Source organism: Lytechinus variegatus, chromosome 17, assembly GCF_018143015.1.
Source record: "Lytechinus variegatus isolate NC3 chromosome 17, Lvar_3.0, whole genome shotgun sequence".
Classification (NCBI taxonomy): domain Eukaryota; kingdom Metazoa; phylum Echinodermata; class Echinoidea; order Temnopleuroida; family Toxopneustidae; genus Lytechinus; species Lytechinus variegatus.
Window position 1 is genome coordinate 14,414,698 of NC_054756.1, and position 12,299 is coordinate 14,426,996.

At 33.0% G+C, this 12,299-nt stretch overlaps 1 protein-coding gene across 2 annotated transcripts in view; it reads right to left on the reverse strand.

Moving 5' to 3' along the window:
* Positions 1-12,299, reverse strand: part of LOC121431094 (eyes absent homolog 1-like) — a 77,822-nt gene that overhangs the window by 45,778 nt on the left and 19,745 nt on the right. The window contains exons 2-3 of one of the 2 annotated variants that reach the window (XM_041628579.1): positions 6,731-6,806; positions 590-756 (exon numbers count right to left, since the gene is read on the reverse strand). In XM_041628579.1, the coding sequence (XP_041484513.1) occupies positions 590-756; positions 6,731-6,777 (214 nt within the window). In that variant the 5' untranslated portion in view covers positions 6,778-6,806. Of the gene's footprint in view, positions 1-589; positions 757-5,704; positions 6,689-6,730; positions 6,807-12,299 lie in introns of those variants that run through there. The other variant, XM_041628578.1, reaches the window with a different exon arrangement.

Here is a 12,299-nt window from a genome sequence, read left to right on the forward strand (position 1 = left end):
TTTGGTTACCACTTGTAAAATTTGTATCAAGAGAAATGCTCCTTTTTACAATAAATGTTTGTGGAGGGAACCATTATTTTTTACATTTAAAAAACTCTGAAATACTTGACTTAAAGGGTGATTTCGGGCTAAAAGTAATATGATTTGAATAGAGTGAATTCAGATAAACAAAACTTTGACAAATTCATCAATTCTGGACAGAGAATAACAAACTTGACATTTCAAAGTTGTCCAATGTTTCAGTGAAACTGTTATGTGCATATCTTCATGAATATACGATGAGCAACCTGATAATGCCATCATCTTCCCACTTTTGATTTTGTATTTCATTACATGATGTTGTTTTGTTTTCCTCGAACAATATCATAAAGCAATATTCTGATATTGCACCTCTTGCATATGAAAAAAGGCATGAATAGAACAGGTTCACCCAAAATACTTGCAAAATAATACTTAACCTTAATGTATTTTTTTATCAGATTATTATTAAATTTTTAGTGACTTGCTGATTGAAATTTATTTTATTCATTCAAACATTAATTTCAGCCTGGGGTACCTCTGCAAGGAGAACGATATGAAAGTATCTTACCATAGGACATAGCTTGTCCTACTAGCCCATAGGGCGAGGGCGACGTCTGTGTAGAGTAAGGATAACTTGACGCACTCTGGGAACCGAATGTGCCTTGCGTCTGTGATCCTGGTTGAAAGTTGGCTCCCTGAGCCGTCGGGGTAGGCAGGATGTGTGGGTATGCTTGACTGTAATGGGGAAAATTGAAAAAAGAAGACAATTCAAACATCCATTCTTTATTCTGAACTTATTTTATTCAACAAGTTAGATATCTTAACAAGTTTAGGTACCCTAGCCTGTTGTAGAGTGAATGAGTATGGTACAAGTTTTCCATATGTATGGGCTCAGCCTCCGATGGGTTAAGAAAACTTGTGGCCAACAACACCATCTTAAGGTTATTGTAACTTTTTGCATTCATCTCATTTCACATGATTTGTTTAATACTAGTAGTAGATGGCCTGGGTGGTGTTTCATAAAGCTGTTCGTAAGATACGAACAACTGTACGCACCACTGGTAACCCTTTCTTGTGCTATGTGATATCCCTATGTAATTGAGTTATGACCTAAGAACATGTTCCAGTCGTGCGTAAAGTCGTTCGTAACTTTACGAATAGCTTTATGAAACATCCACCTGCATGTTTTTTGCCTGATTTGTCAACAAAAAATTGGCAGTTATCTACAATTTAGCACTAAGTCAGCTACTGTTGTAGTACCACTGTTTTTATTAGTATGGCAAAGAGCAAATAGTGTACAAAATGTAAAACTGGGAGAGACCTATCGTTTTGTCCCACATAGTTTTTTTTTTCCTGTCTTAAAGTCAATTGTAGAATCCCGCAAACCTGGCTTTCGCAGATCAAGGACTAATTTTAATTTTTTAAAGATAAAAAGTTGCATGCACACAGGCCCCTAGAGGGAATATTTGAACAAAAAATTCCCGCCTTTCCTTAAATTAGATTTTCTAGATTGCCACCACTCAGCTTTGGGATGACCAATCTACCCCCCTGATAGTAACAATCCAAGACGACCTTCACCACGTTGACTACGCTCTAATGAGAAATAGCTCAGTTTATTTGTCTGGTACAGGGGGTGTCACCCCCATCTAAACTCTGCAATGAAAAAGAAAGAGTGAAGTTGGAATTCAAACTAATTCTTTGACGCTACTATTTTTTCCTGAGGCGCTGCACAGCAGGGGACTGAAGGCTACAGTCCAGGACTGGCTGCGATTCTGGCTGCTCCTGCCCAATCTCTGGAAGAAAATTTCCTCAAATTTCCATTTTATCACACCACTGACTGATCTTTATCTTGAATAAATTGTATTTGCGCACTGAAAAAACAGTGATGTTTGTGGCACATCCCAATGAAGACCAAACAGTGATCTAATGACCAATAGGCATTGCAAATTCCTGTTTACAAAATAAATAAGACTTCTTAAAACCAGTTTGCACCTCTCTCTTGAACTAAGCATTAAAAAGAAAACATTGTATTAATATTTTGTTCTAACAATTGCAGTTCTTGGTATCACTACCAATTTCAAAATATTAAAGCCTGTTATCAAGCCCTGGCTTAGATTTCAAGCACTTTAAACACCAATTAAAAGTTTCTACATAAATACAATCTATTATCATCATTGTATTATCATTTGTTAGCAATATACATGGACTTCTTTGTCAATCTCAACATTATAATGATGATTTTGAATCCTTAATATCTGTTTTGAAAAATATTTTTATCAAAGATATTATATGAAAATAATAGTATTTCGGTCTGTAAAACCATTAAAATGAAAAAAAAACACACCTAGATTTCCTGTTTGAAAAAAGTTCCACAACAATTGCAATAGTTACACTTAATAGTGAAGTTTAAAAATCACACCGAAGCTAACGACCTGTGACCTAAGAACACTGCATTATAACCAAGATCATCAAACTTCCCTTCTTGAGTAAAACCCCTCTTAAGAACAAACAAACTCAAGAGATCTTTTGATTGGTCAGGTACGACAGCTTCCTTCTAAACTTGTAAACTTCCTCTTGGGTCAGATCAGGTGTTCGGGAAATCTCGTGGCATGATACGGAAACTCGTTGATATCCAATCAGTATTACTTTCACCGTCTTTTTCCAAACTTTTCTTTCATTTTCCAGATTTTGTTGTTGACAAAGTTTGATTGTTAACTATCAATAGGGTTTTTTTTTAACTGTCTTCTTCTTTTAAGGTGAAGATGATGGCTTCCTGTAAATATTTGTCCATAGTACTTTCCAGTTCAATTTTTCATATAATTAAAATTATATAACAATGGTAACTTCATTCTCATTTTTAAACCCCCCTCCTCTTAGAGCATGAAAACAACAACATTAAAAGCAAAGATTACGCTTTTAAAAGCATCAACAAAATAATCTGTGAGACAATTTCAAACACTTTTCTTTAACCACGGGTAGGTTGAAGCTACATGTATACAGCTATATGAACCAACTTATTTTCAGAGCCTACTGGGTTTTTTCCTTCGAATTCATTGCTTTGACTTTCTTTTATGTGAGCTTCTTGGATGTTGCAGTCCTAACATTCAAATTCCTGAATAACATAAACGGTACACCTGGAAGTGGAAGCACTGTAGGTCTCCAGTCTTGAATGATCTTGGTCTAAACATGGATAAACCCATGGTCTATCCATGGTCTAAAGACCAGTTTTGAGACCTGTTAACTTGGTCTAGATCTAGTTCTTGGTCTCCAAATCCTCTGAGCTTGATACCGATCTTAAACTTTCTGATCTACAATGTAAACTTAATTTTTCCAATTCAAAAAGTTCAAAAGAAAAACAAAACTTTGTATAGCAACAATCTCATACATCTCACTTCCAAAACATTCATGCTTTAAAATTAAATTAATAAAAAAAATATATATTTACGGTAGGAAGTGATTTTGGCAAAAGTTGTGGTCCCCTTGTGGAAAGAGGATGTATTAAAAGTGGATGTATTTTTTCCTGTGTGGTTGATAATATATCCTGTGGATAAGGATATGCACACCTCCACCCTTCCTTTTTTTTCATTTCACACCTATTCAGATTCTAAACAGGAAGTTGACTACCATGATCTATAAATTTCAAGAAAAGGATTGACGAATTCTAGGAAGGAATTTTTTTTTTTTATTAATGATGTGTTTCATTAGATTTTTATTTGCTTCTAGCTATCATTAATAATCATGGTCACAGTACTGACATAGCATTTTTAAGAATTGAACAAAAGTCCAGGAAAATGATAGTGATGATTGAAAAAATCACTAAAGATATAACTTATTTGCTCAGAAACACAGGAAATCTATATCAGCAACAAATTAAACAATAAAAAATGTTAAGGATATATTGATGTGTTAGCATATCTAATCGTATGATAATGTTGACGGAAATGATAGCCTTCCAATGAAAAATAAAAAGAAGATTAAGCATAGAATTTGAAAAGTGAATTTGTAAAAGATGAAAACAGAATGAGAAAAATTTGCTTGAAAATGCAGTAACCATTTGTAAGCTCTTTAACTTGATTGGATTTATACCCTCCCCCCCAAAAAAAAATAATAAATAAATAAATAAAAATAAAAAAATTAATAAATTAATTTCAAAAAAATTTAAAATATGGTACTAACAATATAACCTCTGAAAAAAACATGAGCAAAGTTCTGGGTCCTGTTGCACAAAAGTTACTCTTATGGTATTTTTTTCATTGAATGGTAACATCATAGAAATCCTTGATTCTGATTGGCTGTTGGGTCATGTTACCATGGTAGTAAGTTACCATTGGATGGCCCAAAGGAGTAACTTCTAAGCAACAGGGCTCTGACGAAGAGAGTGAACTGCCCTTCTTCAGATTTTTTTTTAGGATTTATTGTCCATGATACATTTTGAGCAGTGCAGCAATAATGAATCTACTTCATGAAAGACTGAAATGAGTGAAATTTTGTCCACAAAAAATACCCTTTAATGAAGGAAAGTATAATAACAGGATAGCCAACTATTCACAAACCATTTGCAGATTTACCGATTTGATATTTAAAAAGATAGCGTGATTTCTTAATATTTCTTCACTTCATTAGATTTCTATTCCCTGTATTCTTTATATTTGTATCTTTCTTGAATTTCTTTGTTCCATTTCTTTTTTCATTTTGATGGATATCATTTAAGTACATTTATCGATTACTGACACTTAAGGTCTGCAGGTCAATGAAAATGAAATAAAGAGTAAATATATTCTTATTTCAAACAGAATTTCTTGCTTTAGATCTAATAACTTCCCAATTTTTCCAGCACTTTTCCCCTGAAATAATTCAACTGACTTTTTAGTTTCAAACTTTGATTGCTCATTAGACAACCAAGATTGTACACTATACAGTAAAAATGCTGAACAAAATAAAATTTTATGCAATGCGGTTTACTCTATGAACTTAACACTACCTGTTTAAACAACCATGCTTTTTTATTGAAGATTAAATATTAACAATTAAACTTGAAATGATCTTATATACTTGCTTAAACTGTTGAACAACAACTGTTAAATTCATTATGACAGTGTTCTAAAATATATATAAAGAAAGTCTTTGTTGTGCACATGAATAGCAAAAACTAAAATTCTGAGGGGGAAAAAACATTTCCTGGCCAATAGTAAACTTCATTTAAAAAAATTATTTTTCCAAACAATTCACAATATTCAAAGCAGCCTTGAAAAAAAATCACATGTCTGTTTCATTCAGAAGAAAGAGCAATTCATATCACTCTAAATGGATACCAAATACGTCCGGCAAAAACAAAGCAGAAAAATTAATTTGATTGGTAATCCACCCGGCCGTCTGGCCACTCAATATGGCTAATTTCTAAAGACAACCCCGTGGAAGACTGGTGCGAAAAGCATTGCTAAATTCCTGAAGGGTTTCACACTATCGGCTTCCCATTTCTCGTCTTCACTAATCTGTAAAAGAGAAGCGTTAATAGACTGTTGGATGTGGATATATTACAACCCATCCAGATAGCCTTGCCTAAGTACTCATATCATATGAAGGGATTATGTAACAGAGAGCGGCGGTGTAGGTTACAAACTATCTCCCATAATTAGCTAATCCAGATTTCACTCTATCAGACAGCCGAAGCATCGCAACTCACCTGTTTAGGCCAGCCGAGGTATTACTCCGCACGCCAGACATCATGGATAATTAAACAATTAGCTCAGCGATAATGTAGTTGGTATGGACGGACAAGCGCAGAGTATTGTACAGTATGTTTTCCATAGATGGGTTAACCACTGTCGATGCGGTGTAATCAAAGAAAGTAATATCTGAAGACAAACGCCCGCATTTCTGCTTGATTAGGACTGCGCCAGGGTTTCTGGTTGCTCTCTCCGAAGAAATCCTTACCTAGCGGCCAACCTACCAGCCAAAAACCAATCCTACTACGTGCCATGGAGGAAATAGAGTATCTTCTATCTCATTTTTTTTTCTCTATCCTTCATTTCTGTCAAGTTATTTTTTCCCCCGTCGTGATCATAAAGAGGGCAAGGTTCATGATTTTTAAGTGGTGGATGAGGTGATGAACTCATTAGCATAAAGCTCAGATCAGATGATACCCATTTGCATAATAATGTTTTTCAAACGTAACAGGAAGAATAACCAAAATAATCAGAAAAACCAATCACTTGGCCAAAATTCTATGAACCCTTTCCCTATAAATGATAGTCTAAAATGCACCTTTGTCCAGTGTTAATTTTTTTAAAAGTAAGACGCTATAATACCTAGCTTTGGAACTGCATAATGAAAATGGTAAAAGTTATTTCAATAGGAAGGCTTTTGTAAAATTGATCAATGCATCAAAATATTGTACTAAGGCAAGAGCTTTCACACCAGTTCTAAGGAAACTTCCCTAATCAAAAATCATCAGGTGTCTTTTAGGTGTGAGAGCCAAGCGCTCATAACATCCCCAAAGAAAACACCAAGGTAATAAGCACTTTTACCATTTTAGAAAACTTTTTGCAGGATATCTCCAATGTCACAAATACAGATTAAAGTGCACAAACTTATCAAGTTGAAATCCGGTCTGTGTGCAGAAAATGATCAGGTTCTATTTTATTGGATAGATATAAATCATAAACATAAATTACAAGTAGCCAATGAAGCAAAAGATGAATAGGCTCACCTGTAATACTGCGAAGGGAACTCGGACTTGGGCTGACGAAGGTTCATGTCCAATGAACTTTGACCCGAACTTGACCCTATAGAGAAAAAAAAGAGATACCATTCACTTATTAGTGATCACATTATTACAAAGCTCTTTAAACTTTCATTCAATTTCAAGTGGGCTTCTTAGATTAATTCATCGCTCATGAGAAAACATCAATTCCAAATTTGAATTTTCTTTTTTGACAAATTGCAATACACTTTCAGCAAAGACCATGAAAGCTACATGTATGAAACACACAGATCATACTACGTCTTTGATTTACAAGGTCTACATCATGCTTTCCAAAAAAATTCATAACACAACATTTTAAAGTATAGGCCCGCATTCTGAACTCAGGTTTAAATTGAACCCTGGTGTAAAGTTGTGGTTTAACTATGGAGAGCACATTAAGGCAAAAATATCTAACTTACACATCCAATTTATTGACTCATATGACACCCACATTGTTTATAATTGTCTCTGAATGGTAAATGAAGTATTTTTCTTCATTATGAAAGCAAAATAGTAAACATAAGAAATATACATTAGAACTAGAATATTTGAATTTTTGGCTCCCCATAATTTTAGCACAGAGTTAGACCGTGGTCTAACCTGACTTCAGAATATGGGCCATAACATTCAGCAAATTTTTCATTTTGCATTAAGATGCATTCTTTCACATATAACCTTTTAATAAGGCCAAATTACTCCATATTATAGGGGGGAAATTACTGAAATTGAAAACTGAATTGAAATTCAAAGTTAATCAAAGTGATTTAATGGGATGGTCCGGGCTGAAAATATTTATATCTTAATACATAGAGTAGAATTCACTGAGGAAAATGCTGAAAATTTCATCAAAATCGGATAACAAATAATAAAGTTATTGAAGTTTAAAGTTTAGCAATATTTTGTGAAAACAGTAGTCATGAATATTCTTAGATGGGCTGATGATGTCACATCTCCACTTTCCGTTTTCTTATGTTGTTACATAAAATCATTATAATTTTGTCATTATTTCATACTTGTGTGAATATGTCTCCCTTAGAATGAAATAAGTTGCAGCAATGAATATCTAATGCACTGAATCAGTTGTCAATCCGATTTTTCTAGTTCTTGGAGGAAAACATTTGAATAAACCTCATTTCATATAATAAACTACAAAATAACAAGTGGTGATGTGTCATCATCAGTCCACCTAATGAATATTCATGACAACTGTTTAAAAAAAATATTGCTAAAAGTTAAAATTCAATAACTTTATTTGTTATCCGATTTTTATGAAATTTTCGGCATTTTGCTCAGTAAATTCTACTCTATTTATTAAGCTATATGTACTGTCAGCTTGGACCATCCCTTTAATATAAAGAAGGAGGTAAACTTACAATGTAAGATGGAGGAAAGATTAAACTGTGGGTTTTCCCTACCAGCTTATATTATCATGTACTGTCTGTTTATTCGATTGACAGATTTCAAAATGGTAATAAACTGAATCCTGTTCTAATATTCATATTGATCTTCATTTCCAAGTAGAGTTTCCTTTTGGTTAGATAACCAATCATATGTTCATAACTAGGGTTTGTAGCGTTATACATTACTTCAAAACACATAGAAAATTATTTTCAATGGTCATTATGTTGAACTATAAAACAAAAATCAAACCCATGTTCAAACATCATGCCAAAAAATAACAACAAAAGATGCAAAAGTATTTATTTATTCAGATATGCAAACAAACTTGTATATACTCAACTATGAAATTATTAAATTGATTAAACTGTATGTTGATTAAAGTACTACTACCTCTTTCTTGTATGTTAACTATTATTGTCAAGTTGGTTTTTTATCAAATGAACTACCATGTATTTGTAGTGTTTGAAAAATAAAATGAGCAAAAAGGCACTATCAAATTCAAATTCATATATTCCCAAAGAATAAAAAAATCAGACGGTTATAATTATGGTAACTGGTCACCACACTTTTGCAAGATTGAAATGGAATCACAATTCCAGTACAATATTGTAAATTAAGCATCAATACATGGTCGATTATTTCAGTAAATTTGGACAGCAAACGTGTGATAAAGTCCAACACAAACTGTTCAATCAGTAACCATGTGAAGCATGCAAACATCTGCAAAATCAATTCTAGTCATAAATTACAAGTCAATTACACAACACTGTCCACTGTCAGTTCATCATCACTGCACATGACAATGTAATAATTATACAACCTCATTAAACATCAAACTCCTTAATTACGATTTTAATATAGATGGATTCTGACATGCATCTTTTTCCATTGACTTTGACTCTTCTTTACTTAGGAATGCCACTTAGAATTGATTTTAAAAATGTCTGAAAATCATCTGGACACCCCCTTTCCTACATTGAAAAGACATTTTCTATGGCCGAAAATATGTTTAAAAACCCCTACTTCAGACTTTAGCCTGAAAAGCGGCATCCCTATTTAGATTAGAAAGTCATTCTTGCAGTCTACACAAATTAAAATGATAAGGTACAAGTTGTAATGAAGGCCCAAATGAGAATTAAATGTATATTGCTATAAATTTTCTATGTAAAATGTGGATAGTAAAAAGGGACTCTTTTAACAAAAGAGGCTCATTATCACAATAACTCATTCAGGTCTTCAGATAATATACACCGGGCTTTAAGGAAAGTGTTTCAATAAAATATGAATAAATACAGCAAATGTTAAATATGCATAACATTTGGTAAAATGGAGCATGCTCACAATCAATAAATCCAAATCGGTGAAGGATTGAGATAACCCGCTCACCTGGCAGCGATTCTATAGAGGGAGCATAGCTACTATCGGAACCACTTGGTAGTACACTAAGGGGCTCACTTTTTACTGGACAAAATAACGATAATAGTAAAAGCAGTAAAAGTAGTAAAAGTAGTAGTAGTAGTAGTAGTAGTAGTAGTAGTAGTAGTAGTAGTAGTAGTAGTAGTAGTAGTAGTAGAAGTAGTAGTAGTAGTAGTAGTGGTGGTGGTGGTGGTGGTGGTGGTGGTGGTGGTGGTGGTGGTGGTGGTGGTGGTAGTAGTAGTAGTAGTAGTAGTAGTATTAGTAGAGTAGTAGTAGTGGTGGTGGTGGTAGTAGTAGTAGTAGTAGTAGTGGTAGTAGTAGTAGTAGTAGTAGTAGTAGTAGTAGTAGTAGTAGCAGTAGTAGTAGTAGTATTGATAATAATAACAATTAACAATGATGGTGATGAAAATTAAAAATGCTAATATTAATGATAACAATGATGATGATTATGATGATGATGTTGATGATGATGATGACAGTTAAACTAATTATTTATTATACTAACAATCTTAATAATTAAGATAAAGATAATAGAATGATAACCATAATCATCATAAACTGCAATAATAACAAAAATAACCATTAGCTGGATTTGTAAAGCGTTTTTTGCCTGAGGATACAAAGCGCTGCTATTATTACCCCGGCTTTAGCACGAACTACCATCAGCGGCGCTTAGTGCATTCAAGGAAATAATCCTGCCGGGTACCCATTCACCTCACCTGGGTTGAGTGCAGCACATTGTGGATAAATTTCTTGCTGAAGGAAAACACGCCATGGCTAGGATTCGAATCCATGACCCTCTGTTTAAAAGGCGAGAGTCAGAACCACTAGACCATTATCAATAAATAAAGATTTTGAAATATACCATAAAAAAAGGCCACATAAAAAGGGAACATTGCGTTGCAAAATGTAGAATATCACTTAAATATAATTTATTATTGTATTTTCGAAAAAAATAATACAAATATGAGGAATTCTGAGCTAATTTTATGCATGATGAATTATAGCAAAATTCATGTCCAAAATCAATTTTTCAATGCAACAGGGGCCACATTTACATCTATTACACATACTTTTATAATCAATCTCCCCCAAAATGTGAAATAATATTTAAATTTATCAATATCAATGAAAATAATTATACTTAACAAAGAGATTTGTTTAAAAAAACAAAAAAAGTTTAATGTGAGATAAAGTTGATTCACTTTATCAGACAGATGGTAGATACATCTTACACACACCTATTTTTTTTTCTTCTTTTCAGTTGCAATTTCATCAAATCTAAGCGAGTATGCAGAGCAAACATTGGGTGCTTCATAAAACAAACATAATTAAAGTATGATAACACTTGGCTAAAAATCAATGCCAATATCAACTCAAATGGAATATCAATACATCATAGACACACTCAGCCTTTTCTCAGCTCTACATCATTATTTCTTATGGTAGCAAGGAAAAAACACATAAAAAAGAAATAATAACAACTTGTCACTATAAGTCAACTCTTCCTGTTTTGTCATTTTTAAATGTTGATTTCTCACTTTATACTTCTTTTTTTTTGCATTTTTGTCAACTAATGTCTCAATATAATTGGTTTCAAATAAGTAGTGCAGTATTATTGTTGCAAGCTTTCTTATTATTTTATCTAGTACAAGATGCATTACTTCATGACATACAATATTCAATTATTTCATTTTTTTTATATTGTGGATTAAGAAACATGTTATCAAAGTCATTAACACTAGTGCATCCCACAATAAAGAGATTTACATCAAGTGCCAAGCATTTTATTACTTTCAATCTCATATTATCAGCATACAATCAAGCGCACTTGAAGCAAAACTACACATTTATTAATTTTCAAATACAGAGGTCCCCTATGCATTCTTTCATTTACAATACAACCCCGCCTTCCACGGCCTCCTCGGTGTTTGTTTTATGTCTGTGAAAAGAGTGTCAATTTATTAGATGGAAAAAATTGCGATTGAGAGTGAAATTATTGATGTATTTAGGGAGAGGAAGAGGAAAAAGGGAGTTTGCTTGGGTCATTATGTAAAAGTCACGTAGGTCTGTATGGTAGATATAAATGGACATAAAGAGATGCAGGTTTCATTTGTGAAATATACAATGATGATGTGATTTCAGTATTCACCAATGCACAATACCATATTGATTTTCTTGATTTTTTTCCTTGGCAGTACAGTGTGATTGTTTAGTGAAAGCTTTTTGAGTAAAAAGGTCTCTTCTACAAAGATTTTTCTAAATTCATGACTTACATGACTACCGTATTGTACGAAAACTATAAAACCTACGTTTTTTTTACTTAAGATTAAGATAATTAACGAAATTTAATAACTTTTTTTATGATTGAAATATATTATTGATGTTATCTATGATAAAAATAAATCAAAGGTGTTCAATAATTATCATATGTAGAAAAGAATGGTAAAACAAAAAAGAAATACAACTGCAAAACAGAAACAAATCAAGGATTGGGGTCAAATAAACAGAACAGAAAGATAGGAAAGGTGTGAAAATAGAGATAAATGAGTTAGATAGAAGATGATTAAATAAGAGAGTTGTGATTCATGATGGAATGCGAAAACATTCCACCTGTTTTCACCTGCCTTGCACCCCACAAAGACCCCATCAAAGATCCTAACATAACCCCTTTCACAAAGTAAAAAAAATCATAATTTGAATGATGATTCCAGTG